Raw genomic sequence first — 16,122 nt, 5'->3', positions numbered from 1 at the left:
TGCAAAACGCTTTGTCTGTTCCATACGGGACTGGGATCGGACTCCTGATGGTACTCCATCGCCAGGGGCCAGGACTAAGGCGGGGTCGGAAAGACCGGAGGGAAAAAGGGCTGACCCCCAGGGAAGTGGGGTGTGAGGCATCTCTCAGGTCGCTTCCTGGGTCTGCCATTCTGCAGCTTCTGGAAGCCTGGCAGACATCAGGGTCACCCACAGGGGGCCTCCCCGCCTCTTGGCCGAGGTGGCTCCTACACACCCAGCAGCCCACTCCGGTGCTGGTGGCCTTGGCGTCCTCCTCGGTTTTCATTTGGGTTTGGCGGGAGCTCTCGGGCCCGCCCAGCCCCGCTTGGGCCCCCTCTTCCCTAACCCACTCAGGCCGTCTGGAAACGAGCTGGCTTTCCCCGCTCCGAATCTCTTGGCAAAGCCTGGCGCTGCCCCGGGAGGGCCGGGCTCAGAAGCCGCCATCGGGAGCGGGGCTCGGGCAGGGGGCGGCCCCGGCGAGGCGCAGGGAAGCACCCGGGCGGGCGGGAGAGCGAGGGAGAGCCGGGCGGGCGGCAGGGCACACCCAGAGGGTCCCGCGGGGGCCGCAAGCTGCTCCGGCTCCCGCCTCGGCGAGTCAGCCACGAGCGGCCAGGTGAACCGCGCCCCGCCGCCGCTCTGAGAGCGAAAGTGAAGCCCTGGCGCCGAACCCGGATGTAGTCGGCGGGCGCCCGCGACCCTGCCAGCTTCCAAGAGGGCGGCCCCGTGGCGCCAATGGGCGGGAAGCCCGCGAGGCGGCGCGCAGGAAGCACTTCCGCCCGTTCTCCTTCCCGCAGTCCGCGGCGGGGCAAGATGGCGGCGCTCAGGGCTCTGCGCAGCCTCCGCGGCGTCGCGGCCCAGGCGCTGCGGTCCGGGGTCGGGGGCCGGCTGCCCGTTCAGCCCAGCAGGTGAGACTCCGGGCAGCCCTCGACGCGCAGCCCCCGAGGCCAGGGTTTCTCGGGTCTGGGGTCTCCGCGGGCCCTGTGACCCCCCTCCCCCCCCCAGGAAAGAATGACCCGGGCCGGTGACCCCCTCGCCCAGGCCTTCTGTCTCGGGCTCCAGGATGCAGTGGCGCCCGCCCTGGCCGAGGGAGGAAAGAGGGTCTCGAGCTCTTTCCGCCAGGGGTGAAATCAGCGGAGGGGCGCCCGTGCCCTTGAACGTTAGTGATAGTGTCACCTTCCCCCTGTGCCTTGCTGCTTCTCCCGAACCTCATCACGGGTGGCGTGTGACTGCTGAAAAGTCTCGTTAGACGAGAAGAGGGAAGCACTGTTGCTGGAGATAAAGGAGGAGCACAAGCCAAGACACCTCCCTTGTCCCCGCGTCGGTCCCAGGGCATCACTCGGGTCTTACCTGGGCCGAGCCGCGGAGCCGGCATGCCCCTCCCCCGCCATGCACCGGCCCGGGACACCTCTTAGTCTTTGGTTGACCGTGAATAAGCACCTTTCTTGCGTTCATATTCACCAAGGTGGAAAGAAGAATATGATGAGAAGTGGAAGGAATTAGGATCCCTAACCTTGCATGCCCAGGAGTGACCAGGAGTTAGGCTGTTAGTAGCAATGGAGCCTCTAGAGGTCCAGCTCGTTCTGCCTGAGCTACGCCGTGTGTCAGTCACTTGGCTTTGGAGAATCCCAGGCACTTCCCTGGGCCCACCTGAGAGTGAACGGGAACAGAGGAACCAAGCCCTGTTGAGGCCCCTGTGTCCAGGATCTGTCTTTAACTCCCTAGAGGTTCTCGGCAATGGCAGCCAGATATGGAATGGGCAGAGCAGTTTGGGGGAGCGGTCATGTACCCCACCCAGGAAACGGCCCACTGGAAGCCTCCGCCTTGGAATGGTGAGTTCCCAGAGCTCCTGTCCCAACTCACACCCATCCCTGCCCCACGCTGTTTTCCAAATGCTCTTGAGCTCTCTGTCAAGGGCAAGTTCTAGCAACCCCCCCCCCCCCGCCCCGTGCCATTTTTGCTGATTTTACTAGCAATGCCACAGACACGATAACAGTGATAGTATAACAGTGATAGGAGGGCAGGTATCTGTCAAGCAGAGAAGGAAAGGAAGAACATTCCGGGAGGAAAAGAGTAGGTCCCAGTCAACCCTTGAAGGTCCCTACCAGATTTATCTTTCTCCCTGCAGCTTTTTTCCAGAGGTTCAGTATATTTCCATGTCCCTTGGTAGCCAAGGTGGTTTTTCAAACCTTCAAAGGCACTGCTGGTTGCTTTTCAAAAACGTCACGGTAACAGTAGCTGAGTGCTTCCCAGGTGTCAGGAGTTTTGTACGACTTACTGCACTTAGTCCTTGCAACAACTCCATGAGGAAGATGCCAGTATTGTGCCGCTTTGGAGGAAATTAGGGTGCAGGGAGACTAAAACTCGATCCAGGACACATAATTGGATTTGTGTCTGGGTCTGTGCGACTCCAAAGCTCATGGTGAAGGATTGCGTTGCAAAGTTAAGCTCTGGCTTCAAACCTCACCTCTCCGTTTACCAGTGAGTAAAGCGGCTATCTCACAGCATCACTGTAAGGATTAAGTGAGATTGTAACGTGGACCGGTTAGTGTAGTGACTGGCACATGGTAAGTTCCTCCGTAAGTATTGTCATTAACGGATACTGATAATTGAGCCGCTACACCCTACTGCCTGCCAGCACTAACCTGTCTCTGCGTAGGTGAGAGTTTCACAGATACTTCCTTGTTTCTGAGATTTGATCTTTGTTGATTCCATAGCCTGGGATGCTCCTCTCTGCCTATTGGAATCATTCCCTGTATTTAAGAACCAGCTCTTGGGGCGCCTGGGTGGCTCAGTCGGTTAAGCCCCCGACTTGGGCTCAGGTCATGATCTCACAGCTCGTGAGTTCGAGCCCCGCGCTGGGCTCTGTGCTGACGGCTCGGAGCCTGAAGCCTGCTTCGGATTCTGTGTCTCCCTCTCTCTCTCCGCCCCTCTCCCACTTGCACTCTGCCTCCTTCTCAAAGATAAATAAATGTTAAAAGTTAAAAAAAAAAACAAAACCTAAAAACCAGCTCAGATCCTGCCTTCGTGAATTCTTCACAGTGTTCTTTTCTTCCTTTAAATGTTTAACAGCTAAGCCACTTAGTTGGTAACTCAGTTACTGGTTTCTCACGTGTACTTATTTCCCAAATTAAATTGTATGCTTTTTGAGGGTAACAGCTGTCATTTAGTGGTAGCAAAAATTAAATAGACATTTCCTGAGTAGTTGGGCATTCATCAGATAGATTTGGAAGGCAGGGTATCATGGTGGTTAAGAGCGTGGACCCTGAGGGGCGCCTCAGTGGCTCAGTTGTTTGAACATCTGACTCTTGACTTCCGTTCAGGTCATGATCTCACGGTTCGTGAGGTTGAGCCCTGCGTCAGGCTCTGCGCTGACAGCGTGGGATTCTCTCTCCTCCTCCTCCTCTTCTCTCTCTCTCTCTCTCTCTCAAAATAAACACACTTAAAAAAAAAATGCTGAACGAGCTGAGCTTAATCCTGGCTCTGCCACTTGCTAGCTGTCTGAGAAATCATTTATCCTCTCTGGCCTCAGCTTCCCCAACAAGATAAAGATAATAATAGAATGTACTACTTGTATGGTTATTAGGGGAATTAAGTTAATTAAAATCAGTGAAGGGCTTAGGTTGGTGGTTGGTACCCAGTAAGAGCTATACAAGTGTTATCGGTATTATCTTTAAAAAGGTCTGGGCGGGGGGGCACCTGGGTGGCTCAGTCTGTTAAGTGTCCGACTTCCGCTCAAGTCCTGATCTCACGGTGCGTGGGTTCGAGCCCCACGGCAGGCTCAGTGCTGACAGCTTAGAGCCTGGAACCTGCTTTGGATTCTGTGTCTCCCTCTCTCTCTGCTCCTCCTCTGCTCGTGCTCTCTCTCTCCCTCCCTCTCTCTCTCTGTCAAAAATAAATATTAAAAAAAAGAAAAGGACTGTGGGAAACATGGAAGGGCGAGATTTGGGTGCCTGGGTGGCTCTGTCGGTTAAGTGTCCCAACTCTTGATTTCGGCTCAGATCATGATCTCACAGTTTGTGAGTTCAAGCCCCACATTGGGCTCTGTGCTGGCAGCATGGAGTCTGCTTGGGATTCTCTCTCTCTCTCTCTCTCTCTCTCTCTCTCTCTCTGCCCCTCCCCCACTGGTGCTTTCTCTGTCTCTGAAAAGTAAATAAACTCTAACAGAAAAAGAAAGAGCAAGGTTTGTGCGTGGTCCCCCCTCATGAGAAAATCTGGATCTCCCTTCCCGTTTTTCCGTGTAATGGTCTTCTTCCCCGTTACGTTGGCAGTTGGGAAGTTAACAAGGTGTGGATTGGTGAGGTGAAAGAGGGACGGGGAGAGGCTGACTCCTTGCTGTCTCCGGGGAGTCACCATTGGGCTCTGAACTATTTCCCACTTCTCAGATGTGGACCCTCCAAAGGACACAATGGTGACGAACCTGACCCTGAACTTTGGGCCCCAGCACCCAGCAGCCCATGGAGTTCTGCGACTAGTGATGGAGTTGAGTGGGGAGATGGTGCGCAAGTGTGACCCCCACATCGGGCTGCTGCACCGAGGAACCGAGAAGCTCATTGAATACAAGACCTATCTGCAGGTGTGAGGGCGAACAGGGGCCTGCTGACGGGACCTAGGCATGCTGTAGCCTGGGGCATTGCCAGTTTGCTGCCCCCAAAACCCCTGGGGAGGAGGGTGTTGAGGATGCAAGGACCGTTTTGGTTGGAGGACGGAGGGACGTGGCAAGGGATGTTTGAAATCCATCCAGATCTGGTTTATCCAGCAGAAATGCTTTGGAGCCGGAACTACACCACCGGCTTTTCTCCGGCTGACTTTTGGCTGACCCCTTTGCCCTTTTTCGAGTGCCTCAGTTTCCCTGTTCTTATCATACCAATACGTCAAAGCCGCGATCCCTGGGGGCAGGGAAAGGGGGGAGAGACGTCAGTTCCCTAGGACGAACAGCCGATTCTCGTATCTTCCGGCTGTCTTAAGTTTGTTTTCGAAACACTCAGTGAGTCAGAGTGACCGAGAGAGAGTTTGTGGCAGTGTGCCGTGTTTCAGGAGAGCTGTGTGACCCCCAGTGGTGAGGGTCAGGTTTGAAGGAATCGGAGCTGGGGTGAGCATCTGAAAGTTTTGTCTTCGTGTCATGAGGAGAGGGCTTGATGACACAGGGTGACGGGGTTAGGACAGAGCCAGCTGACTAGACTGCGCTGCCCCCGAGAGTCCAGGCACCGATGGTTTCTGGTCCCAGAGACCGTGGAGCTAAACGGTGCGGCACTAACCCGCGTCACAGTGCCATCAGGACAAGAACTGGCTGTCCCCGAGAGGGCCGTCGTAGCCCCGCCCCTTCCTGGAAGCTGAAGCTGGTTCAGTGGTTCGGCAGACAGCTAGACTTGGCTTTCTTGGTGTCCCGGGGAAAGAACCCTTTCTCCCCAACTGTTCCCGCCGGAAGCCAACGCAGTCCTCCTCAGGGCCCTGTCTTCCTGAAATCTCTCACTCACCCGCTCGCTCTGGCAGACTTGTGGGCCAGAGGAGCGTTGGCTGTGGTGGTGTGCCGGGGCCAGCTCAAGCCTGCTCGCCAGAACAGAGTGTTATGTTTCCGGGCATTTTGTGAGCCAGTTGTTAAACGTAGCCATTACTGAAAATTAAATGATCTTGGCTTACAATTGATTGATTGATTGATTTTTTAATAATTTTTTTTAACGTTTTATTTATTTTTGAGACAGGGAGAGACAGAGCATGAACAGGGGAGGGTCAGAGAGAGGGAGACACAGAATCTGAAACAGGCTCCAGGGGGGGCACCTGGGTGGCTCAGTCGGTTAAGCGGCCGACTTCGGCTCAGGTCATGATCTCACAGTCCGTGAGTTCGAGCCCCACGTCGGGCTCTGTGCCGACAGCTCGGAGCCTGGAGCCTGTTTCGGATTCTGTGTCTCCCTCTCTCTGACCCTCCCCCGTTCATGCTCTGTCTCTCTCTGTCTCAAAAATAAATAAACGTTAAAAAAAAAAAAATTTAAAGAAAAAGAAACAGGCTCCAGGCTCTGAGCGGTCAGCACAGAGCCCGACGCGGGGCTCGAACTCACGGACCGTGAGATCATGACCTGAGCCGAAGTCGGCCGCTTAACCGACTGAACCACCCAGGCGCCCCTTGGCTTACGATTTAATAAACTATATCAAAAGCCAGGGTAAGAAGTACTCAAAGCTCATCATTTTATTTGACTCCTCTGTGCTCCTAAGTGATTTTATTGTCTCCGCATGGCAGAGACTGTGCTCCCCTGCCCAGTGCTGTGCTCAGTTATGTAACGTTGGTAGCTTAAAGCTGGCCCTGCTGGAGTATTTTCACCGTGGAAATGGGCACACGCAACAGATCACCCTTTCAGAGATTTGACTTTTAAAGAAACATTTACCAGCATGCTACTGGATATCGGGTACTGCCTTGTTTAGCTCCTGAGACTAGAAGGCTAATGCAGCGTTCACTTTCGATGCCCACTGAGAACAATGGTTTTTGGCAGGCAGTCTGAGGGCTCCTGGCCTGTCAGGTGTGACCCAGGTTCTTCCTTCTTCCCAGGCTCTTCCGTACTTTGACCGGCTAGACTATGTGTCCATGATGTGTAACGAGCAGGCCTACTCACTGGCTGTGGAGAAGTTACTCAATATCCAGCCCCCGCCCCGGGCACAGTGGATCCGAGGTATGCCCGTCTCCTTCCTATGGCCCCGCCGTGAGCGCAGCCTAGTGCCCCTCCCGCACCATTCCCTTCGTGGGAGCATCCAACCCAGGCTTAGTTTGCGGACCCTAGATGCTGCCCACAACTGCTGTGTCCACTCGCTGTCGGTCCTCTCGCTGTCTTCCTGTCTCTACAGTGCTGTTTGGAGAAATCACACGGCTTTTGAACCACATTATGGCTGTGACCACACATGCCCTCGACATTGGGGCTATGACCCCTTTCTTCTGGATGTTTGAAGAGAGGGAGAAGGTAAGAGAAGGAGGAAAGGGTAGGATAGGCAGGGAGGTACAGGAAGTGGAGAAGGTAGGAAGGAGCCAAGGGATGGAAAGGAGACAGAACGAAGAACATGTAGAGGAAGAAGGTATATTTAACTTGGGTTCTGTCCTTGAGGAACTCTGTGTCATGAGGGGTTGGTTGGGCACAAGAAGGCAGAGGGCAGGGGAGTGGACCACCATGTTGCTGGACTTAGGGGCCCAGGACTTTGTCACTAATTCCCAGTGTGTCCTATCAAGATGTTTGAATTCTACGAGCGCGTGTCTGGGGCTCGGATGCATGCTGCCTACGTCCGGCCAGGAGGTGTGCACCAGGTGAGCGGACTCCCCTGCCTTCTTGAACTTTCAGTCCATGCCTGTATCCTCTGTGGCCACTGGAGGGCAGCCCCGGCTGATGGAAACGCCAACCCTGTAGCCCTGGGGCAGGGAGGCTGAGCTGTACTCTCTGTCCTCCGTTTGGCTTCTAGGACCTACCCCTTGGGCTTATGGATGACATTTATGAGTTTTCTAAGAACTTCTCACTTCGGATTGATGAGTTGGAAGAGGTAAGGTAGGAACTGGTGGGAAGAGTCCCTCTTTTCCTCTCAAGAGAGGCTTGTGGGCTTTAGTGTATGTGCTGCCGAAGCAGCTTGTGGGTTTTAGTCCCTAGTTGTAAAGAGATACAGAGGCATTTGGAGGGAGGTGTGGAGGGTGTTCACGCGCCGGTTTTCTTGATCGATAGATGCTGACCAACAACAGGATCTGGCGAAATCGGACAGTCGACATTGGGGTCGTAACAGCCGAAGACGCACTTAACTATGGATTTAGGTGGGAGGAATGACTTCTCTCCTTAGGGGGCGCCGGGGGGGCGGGGGGCTCGGTCGGCTAAGTGTCCAACTCGGTTTTGGCTCCAGTCACGATCTCACGGTTTGTGAGTTCGAGCCCCGCATCGGGCTCTGCACTGACAGCGCGGAGCCTGCTTGGGATCCTCTCCCTCTGCTCCTCCCCTGCTCTCTTGCACACACTCTCTCTCTCTTTCTCTCTCAAAATAAATATTTAAAAAAAAAAAGACTTCTCTCCTTGGGCACGGGGTAGTTCCAGCCTGATATCTTGGCTTCGGGAAGGTGTGGTGCCTTCTGGGCCATGCTCCGAGCGTGGGGGCGGAAGAAAGCGCGCCTCCTCTCTTGGTCTGTGGAAAGTGACCCTTGTTCCCATCGTGCCCCACAGTGGCGTGATGCTGCGGGGCTCAGGCATCCAGTGGGACCTGCGGAAGACCCAGCCCTATGATGTTTACGACCAGGTGGACTTTGATGTTCCTATAGGCTCTCGAGGGGACTGCTATGACAGGTAAGGCCCATGTCCCCTCGGCTCGTTTTCCAGCTGCTTCGCCTCGTCTGACTTGTCTCTTGGCTACTTTCTTTATGCCCATATTTTCCCATATCTGCTGGAGCTCTTGTGTCTGTTAAACAAGGTGGTTTCTTGAAGCACTTTCACGGGTGTACCTCTCATTTTGCCCTCATCCTCGTGTTTTATTTTTTTATTTTTTTATTTTTTCAACGTTTATTTATTTTTGGGACAGAGAGAGACAGAGCATGAACGGCATGAACGGGGGAGGGGCAGAGAGAGAGGGAGACACAGAATCAGAAACAGACTCCAGGCTCTGAGCCATCAGCCCAGAGCCTGACGCGGGGCTCGAACTCACGGACCGCGAGATTGTGACCTGGCTGAAGTCGGACGCTTAACCGACTGCGCCACCCAGGCGCCCCGTCATCCTCGTGTTTCAGATGGAACTAGTTTTGGCTGAGAAAGCCGAGGCATAAAAAAGGGAGCGATCGGCCTGGATTATCCTGTTAGTGGGGGTTGAGACTAGAATCCTCCTGACCCGGGGCTCTTGCCACCAGAGTCTAAGCTTCACGTTCCATTCTTGTTTGCTGACCCTGAATGAGATTTGCTTGTTTTCTTTTTGAGTCAATTTGACCCTTACCCATTCTGCGGTCCAAGAAGTGTCTAAGAGGGCAATTGAAGAGGGAAGTACTGCAGGGCACGGTAGGGGGAGGAGATCTCGAGAGGACAGGGGGCAGGAGCCAGTACCGGAACCAGAAGACTGTAGGTTTTACCTGGGGCCAAGCCAAGCAGAGATCCTGCACTAGGAGAGAAGAGGAAGGGGAAAAAGTCAGCCAGCCCTTTGCGGGTCAGCCACGGGCGTCCTTCCCGGCCTCACATCCCGTGCCCTGACCGGTCCTCTCTCGCTCTGAGCCTGTCTCATCCACCCCAGGTACCTGTGTCGGGTAGAGGAGATGCGCCAGTCCCTTCGAATCATCTTGCAGTGTCTCAACAAGATGCCTCCTGGGGAGATCAAGGTCGATGATGCCAAAGTGTCTCCGCCTAAGCGAGCAGAGATGAAGGTTGGCCCCGGGAAGAGGGCAAAGGGAAAGGGGCCAGCAGCCAGGGAGGGGTACCCTCAGATGACCTCCTCCTCCTCAGTTTTCTTTTTGGAAGAATTCGCCATATGAGTCTCAGCCTCCCGTAGCCTCCTCTGTCACTCTGTCTTCTCTGCTTCCTCGCTCGCTGTGTGGGTTTTAGTTTCCCCGAGGGTAGAGGTTATTTTCTGTGCTGGGGAGGGGGAGGCCCGGGAAACCTTTGGACCGGCTCACCGATGCTCCCTTTTTCCTCTTTCCAGACTTCCATGGAATCACTGATCCACCACTTTAAGTTGTATACAGAGGGCTACCAGGTTCCCCCGGGGGCCACGTACACCGCCATCGAGGCTCCTAAGGTGAGGAGGGACGGGGAAGGATAAGGCTGTCTGTGCGCTGGGGGACCGGAGACAGATGTCCAAGTAGCTGCTTGGTCGCCAGCGCGAGAGAGGACACGTGGGCCGATAGAGAGGTTTTCTGGGCAGAGGAGGGCATTCTTCCTGTTAACGGAGGCAGCGACCTTTCTTCCTTGGACAGGGAGAGTTCGGGGTGTACCTGGTGTCCGACGGCAGTAGCCGCCCTTACCGATGCAAGATCAAGGCTCCTGGTTTCGCCCACCTGGTAAGAACCGACCCTGGTGACTCTCCCTCCAGTAGAGGAGTCCATGATTTCTGACCTTGGTTGAGATTTTCACGCACTTTCCTTGCTTCTCCTCCCACCCTGCTAATCTTGCCTAACACTGTTGCTGTCTCAATCTCTCCAGGCCGGTTTGGACAAGATGTCAAAGGGACACATGCTGGCGGACGTTGTTGCCATCATAGGTACGCGGCCTGTCTTGTAACAGACATGCCACAGACGAAGGAGTTCGGGACTCTAATTGGGGGCGGAAAGTGTACACTTCCTGTTCAGCACAGACAATGGGCCCAGAGCCACATCCTCAATCTCCTGGGCACGGTGATGGGTTCTGGATTTTGGATAACACCGCGTTTTTCCTCCTCCTTAGGTACCCAAGATATTGTGTTTGGAGAAGTGGATCGGTGAGCAGGGGAACAGCGTTTGATCTCCCTGCCGGTCTGCTTCCTCCTCGGAGCCTGGCCGTCTCTGGAAAGGGACTCTGTGTGTGTGTGTGTACACGTGCGTGAACATTTAGCTGTCAGGCTTTCCGTGCATGTACCAGAAAAGGAGAAATTATAATAAATAAGCCGCCTTCCGGCCCCTGTGCCCAAACTTCTGGTATGTCTTCCTCAGTATCTTACTGCCTTTCACTTTGCTAGGAAACTCAAGAATGTTAATTAATTAACCCTGCTCTTCTCTCTGAGACTCGGTTCTTGGCAGTCTTTCCTGTTCCTCGCCACCCCCTTCTCTGACTCTTGTCCTTCCCACTTCTCCATTCCCCGTTTCCTCTTTTCCCCTCGGTTCCCCCCTGCCCAGAATTCGCTGCCTACACAAATTGGAAACCCCTCTGCCTCTGCCCAAGTCCTGGGTCAAGCGTCATGTGCAAGGGAAAGGGCTGTGGTGGGCTCTCAGGGAATTTGAAGGGACGGTTTATTCCAGATGTATCTGAACAGGGCGGGGGTGACGGCGGGTGGACGCGGTCTTTCTCAAGCGCGGGAGTCCCCCTTTCCACTGGTGGCAGGGGCCTGGTCGCTGAAGGCCTGAGGCGCGAGAGCCCATATCGAGCTCCCTCCGTTGGCCCTTCCGGGAGCCGCCCGGGCTCTAATGCAGGAAGGGGAAGGGGCCGAAGCTGGGGGAAGGCGGGGCAGGAAGGGGGGAACTCTGTGGTCAGGGAGCCACTCGCTGAGCACAGCTGCACAGTGCTGGCAGCGCGTCCGATCCCCGGCTCGCCGCCCTTCAGCTCCGGCCCAAGATGATTCCAGCCGTGCTCTTGATCGTCCTCCTTTCGGTGGAACAAGCAGGTGAGCGGGTTTGGTGCGGGACCGCGAGCCGGGCTCCGGGCTGGGAGTCAAGGGCACGCGTCTGTGGGCCGAGGCAGGGGCAGAGGGGGGCTGGCGGCGGGCAGGTGGGCACGGGGCTCAGATGGACACCGAGACCTTGAGGCTGGTCCCGTCTGGTCCCCATCGGGGTGCGAGAGTCCTGGTTCCCTCCCTTGTGGTCTGGACTTCTTCAGGATCGATAGCGAGCAAGGCTTCAGTGTGGCAGGGAATGGTTGTGTGATGTAGGGCCGGTCTGGGGAGAAGCTCCCTTCCCCATGATCAGCATTTCCTGTGTGGTGTCTTTGGGCCGGTCCGCCGGGAGGTGATCTCTAGCTGGTTAACGATACTGACAGAGCCCCTTCAGGAAGGCGGGAGCCCGTCCTTAGGCTTGGGAGTGAGGCAAGGACAACCAAAATAGACCCGTGTTCTGCCTCCGTGGGCCATCTCCGGCGTAGACCATTCTGCCAACAGCCGCCATGAGTGTGGGCAGCACTCGATGCCCGGCTCCGGAGGCCTGAGCATCGGCCAAGAGATGGGGGCAGATGTGGGGAGTTCTCAGCAGCTCTAGGTTTCCGGTCACTCAGTGTTCGTTCGTTCTTTCTTTCTTTCTTTCTTTCTTTCTTTCTTTCTTTCTCTCTTTCTCCAGATCTTTACTCTCACTCTTCACTGCTCTTCTTTCTCTTTCATCTCTTTCTCCATCTTTCTTGCTTCTCTTTTCTTTTCTCTCTTTCTTTTTTTCTCTCTCTTTTTCTTTCTTTCTTTAATGTTTATTCATTTTTGAGAGACAGAGACAGAGTGTGAGCAAGGGAGAGGCAGAGAGAGAGAGGGAGACACAGAATCTGAAACAGGCTCCAGGCTCTGAGCTGTCGGCACAGAACCCGACGCGGGGCTCGAACTCACAAACTGTGAGGTCCTGACCTGAGCCGAAGTCGGACACTCAACCGACCGAGCCACCCAGACCTTGTCACTCAGTTTCTTGATCCGCCACCCCTCGCTCGCTTTGGGCCGCCCGTGTGTATGGTTTTTGAAGAGGGTTGCCGCTGAGGCTTGGGGAGGAGGGGGTGAGTGAAACGTCAGGGAGATGGGACATTGAAAGATTGGGGGGGGGGTCCAGCAGCGCCCCTGTGCAGCAGAGGGAGGGAGGGATTCCGTGACTGCCAGCATGCTGTCGTGAGGCGAGAACGGAGCAGGGGCACTGAGGCAGAGGGAGGAGCACGAGCTCTGACAGCAGAGAGCGTGGAGTTGAACTCCAGCTCTCTCCCTTCATCCTCTGGCCCTCCAGGAGTTAACTTAGCTCTCCCCAGCCTCAGTTTCTTCATTCGTAAAATGGCAACCACGATGTCTGTCCCCCCCCCCCCCCACGGGGTAGTTTTGAGATTTAGGCAGTATTGCGTGAAAGCGCGTCAGGGCATAGAAATTACTCCACTGACCTCACTCGTGTACCCACGAGCCCTTCAGATAGGGGCTGAGGGCAGACGGGGGCTGGTGCTCAGACCCTATTAGTTTCTTTTAAGTTTTTATTATGTATTTTTGAGAGAGGGAGACACACAGAGCATGAGCAAGGGAGGGGCAGAGAGAGAGGGAGACACAGAATCCGAAGCGGGCTTCAGGCTCCGAGCGGTCAGCACACCCCGACACCGGGTGCGAACCTGCGAACCTTGAGGTCATGACCCAAGCTGAAGTCAGACGCTTAACCGACTGAGCCACCCAGGCGCCCCCCCACCCTTGTTTGATTTTTGTTTTAAGTTTCTGTATTTATTTTGAGAGAGAGAAAAAACCCAAGCAGGTTCCCCACCACCAGCACGGAGCCCCTTGTAGGGCTCAAACTCCCCAACCGCGAGACCGTGACCTGAGCCGAAATCAAGAGTCAGAGGCTTAAGTGACTGAGCCACCCAGGCGCCCCGCTGTTTGATTTTTTTTTTTTTTTTTTTTTTTTTTTTTTTGATTGCACAAAACTTCCTCTCTCCGCGGCCCAGGGTGAGTGAGTAACAGGGCAGAGTGTCCGGACGCGGAATCCAGCCTGCAGTCATCCCGCCGAGGCTGGGCCGAGACGCTCTCCCGGCCGTGCGCAGAGCCATCGGGATCTGCGAGGCCTAGGAGAGCAGACACCTGTTTTTCCACTTCGACGTGTCTTGCGGTGGGCCCGAGGGTGATGAGGCTGGGGCTCAGGGATAACCAATAGCTGCCTTCCCTCCCTTCCCCGGCTCACATCCTTCCTGTCCAGCCCTCAGCCACAGGTCACAGGACTCAGCAGAGACACTCCTGTGGTTTCTTCAGTGAAATTTGTCACCGCCTGTCCGTCACCCTGCCCCTCTGGGCTGAGGTTTCGGTCTCAGCCCGGTGAACTCAGATAAGTCCCTTGAGGGCTGTGAAGTGCTCAGTGGCGCCTGAGGAGCCGACAGCGCGAACCCAGGGGGCTCGGCTCTTAGCACCTACCTGTAGGGCGCCATCGAAGTGGTGCCCTCCGTGCTTCCTGTCCTGGCCCTGCCCTAGTGCGAGGGAGAAGAGGGTAAGCCGAGAGGAATGGGATCCAGAGAGGAAGCTCCAGTGTCTCTCTCCTCGGAGCCTCCCCGCCAGGCCCCGTCCTACCTGCCGGAGCCCTTTCCCTTCTGTCCCCTGGACGCCAGATCTTCCCTGATGCCCCGACCCCTCGGGCCCCCTCTATCCCCTCAGCCGCCCTGGGAGAGCCTCAGCTCTGCTATATCTTGGATGCCATCCTGTTCTTGTATGGTATCGTCCTCACCCTGCTCTACTGCCGACTCAAGGTAAGGCTGGGGGAGGCTCGGAGGGGGGAGAGGGCTGGCAAGAGGCATGGGAGGGCCGGCCGAGCAGCAGGGCTTTGAGGAGCAGGAGTGACAGGGGCTCCCCACGAAGTTAGGAGGGACGGGGTTGGGCCACTAACTCCGCCGTTACTGATTAGCTTTCCCCCACTCCAGATCCAGGTGCGGAAGGCGGCGATAGCCAGCTACGAGGTATGGACCCTTCCACGCGTGGGGGTCGGTTTGACGGCCTCTCGGCCTCGGGGTCCGTGGCCTCCGGGAGGGCGTGAGTCTTGGGTGCGGACCGGCAGGAGCTTCAGAGCCCCCGCCCCCACACCCCGTCCCTAGCCAAGTCACGAGTGGAATATGCGGCGGGTGACGAGGGAGGGTCACGTGGAGAGTGACCATGAGCACGGGCGGGTTGGATGTGGTGTGTTATGTGCGTTGGTGGCCATGTGGGCACGTGGCGTTCCTGCCCTGGAGTGTCGCTGCGAGGACCCTCCCGCCCCGGGGGCCTGCCACCTCCCCGGCAGGGGACGACGCTGCCGCGGGACCCTGAAGGAGGGGGTGGGTCTCTAATGCCTTTGCCCCTTTTGCCTCCGCAGAAATCAGATGGCATTTACACGGTGAGTGACCCTGTCTCCCTCCACCCCAGCCCCGAGAAGTCGGCAGAAGAGGGTGGGATTTTGTGTGACTGTTGGAAGACACGGGGTCTGTGGGGGTGGGTGGGAGCCCTGACCATCCTCTGACCTCCGACCCCAGGGCCTGAGCACCCGGAACCAGGAGACTTATGAGACCCTGAAGCATGAGAAACCACCCCAGTAACTTTAGGACAGATGCCCTTGGCCGCATCCTTCCGCGCCTGTTCTCCTAGCCCTCATGGTCGGTGTCACACATGCCTCCCGTTAATGCCAGCTGACCCCGTCTCTGCAATGATGCTATGCCTGCCCCCCCCTCCGCCCCCCCCCCCCCCGGTTAATGTGCACACTGGTTCTTCCTCCCCGTCGAAGACCTGTGCTCAGATGCTAGTCATGAACGTTTATATTTTCGCCTCCCCTCCTTTCCTCCCCCTTCTCTTTCCCGTCTCCAACCCCCACTCGACAATGACAAGAGAGGACCACCAATAAAGCCGCCACAGACTGGACCCTATTCGTTCATTTACCACGTATTTATTCAGCCTCCGCTGGGCACTAGGCTGGGTTCTGAAGATACCATTTTTTTTTTTTTTTAATTTTTTTTTCAACGTTTATTTATTTTTGGGACAGAGAGAGACAGAGCATGAACGGGGGAGGGGCAGAGAGAGAGGGAGACACAGAGGGAAACAGGCTCCAGGCTCTGAGCCATCAGCCCAGAGCCTGACGCGGGGCTCGAACTCACGGACCGCGAGATCGTGACCTGGCTGAAGTCGGACGCTTAACCGACTGCGCCACCCAGGCGCCCCTGAAGATACCATTTTTAAGTAAACAGCCCCTGACCTTACAGAGCTCACAATCCAACAGACATCAGGCTGACCCTTGCCTGGTCAAAGGGACGAAAGCTGACTGTGGCGGCTGGGGCCGAGGCCGGGGGGTGGGGAGGAATGAGACCCCCAGCCCCAGGTTCTCTGGCACGGAGCTCGAACAGGAAGTGAAGTGTTGGGAGTCTGGGCCCATTTAGAAACATTGGAACCCAAGAAACGACGCCCGCACCCGCTTTCCGTGTCTGGCAACTGAACCAAGGTCGGGTCGTGGAGAAGCCTGGCTGTCCAACCCTCCCCCCGCCGCCCCCCTCCCCCCAGATCGGAGTGGGCTTCAGGGAACAGCGTGGGGACAACCCGCAATGCACACATACGTGGGCGGTGGCATGGCTGAAAAGCCAAACCCAAACATGCAGAATAATGGTGTGACAGAGCCTTGGAAGGTTTCACGGGAACAGTGGGTTTTCGGTGCGTCTGGGGCAAGAGGGACCTCAGAGGTGCGGGTGGGTGAAGCAAAGGGGAGCAAATTGGGTCTAGATGGGGGGAGGGCAGCTCCTCCGAGCACGCAGGTGGGTGGCCGGGGCTTCACCCT

At 56.2% G+C, this 16,122-nt stretch overlaps 2 protein-coding genes across 2 annotated transcripts; both read left to right on the top strand.

Annotated features, from left to right (window-relative positions):
• The first annotated feature begins 813 nt into the window (after positions 1 to 813).
• Positions 814 to 10,608, top strand: NDUFS2 (NADH:ubiquinone oxidoreductase core subunit S2). Its single transcript, XM_030301779.1, has 14 exons — positions 814 to 923; positions 1,741 to 1,847; positions 4,401 to 4,591; positions 6,557 to 6,677; positions 6,850 to 6,962; positions 7,226 to 7,300; positions 7,453 to 7,530; positions 7,707 to 7,792; positions 8,192 to 8,311; positions 9,240 to 9,369; positions 9,645 to 9,740; positions 9,919 to 10,002; positions 10,145 to 10,202; positions 10,385 to 10,608. The coding sequence occupies exons 1-14, from the start codon at positions 829 to 831 to the stop codon at positions 10,420 to 10,422; spliced, it is 1,392 nt and encodes a 463-aa protein (XP_030157639.1). The 5' UTR covers positions 814 to 828; the 3' UTR covers positions 10,423 to 10,608.
• A 553-nt stretch (positions 10,609 to 11,161) lies between these two features.
• Positions 11,162 to 15,223, top strand: FCER1G (Fc fragment of IgE receptor Ig). The gene is made up of 5 exons (XM_030301795.1): positions 11,162 to 11,297; positions 13,989 to 14,080; positions 14,252 to 14,287; positions 14,680 to 14,700; positions 14,837 to 15,223. Exons 1-5 carry the CDS (start codon positions 11,249 to 11,251, stop codon positions 14,897 to 14,899), a joined length of 261 nt encoding a protein of 86 aa, XP_030157655.1. The 5' UTR covers positions 11,162 to 11,248; the 3' UTR covers positions 14,900 to 15,223.
• The last annotated feature ends 899 nt before the right edge of the window (positions 15,224 to 16,122 follow it).

Source organism: Lynx canadensis, chromosome F1, assembly GCF_007474595.2.
Source record: "Lynx canadensis isolate LIC74 chromosome F1, mLynCan4.pri.v2, whole genome shotgun sequence".
Lineage (NCBI taxonomy): Eukaryota > Metazoa > Chordata > Mammalia > Carnivora > Felidae > Lynx > Lynx canadensis.
This window is presented reverse-complemented; position numbering and strand designations above follow the sequence as displayed.

Coding starts and splice junctions, on each gene's coding strand:
- NDUFS2 (XM_030301779.1), top strand. CDS start 829: ATGGCGGCGCTCAGGGCTCTGCGCAGCCTCCGCGGCGTCGCGGCCCAG. Junction 6,678..6,849: donor CCGGGCACAGTGGATCCGAG/GTATGCCCGTCT, acceptor CTGTCTCTACAG/TGCTGTTTGGAGAAATCACA. Junction 7,793..8,191: donor GCACTTAACTATGGATTTAG/GTGGGAGGAATG, acceptor CGTGCCCCACAG/TGGCGTGATGCTGCGGGGCT.
- FCER1G (XM_030301795.1), top strand. CDS start 11,249: ATGATTCCAGCCGTGCTCTTGATCGTCCTCCTTTCGGTGGAACAAGCA. Junction 14,288..14,679: donor CGGCGATAGCCAGCTACGAG/GTATGGACCCTT, acceptor TTGCCTCCGCAG/AAATCAGATGGCATTTACAC. Junction 14,701..14,836: donor AATCAGATGGCATTTACACG/GTGAGTGACCCT, acceptor CTCCGACCCCAG/GGCCTGAGCACCCGGAACCA.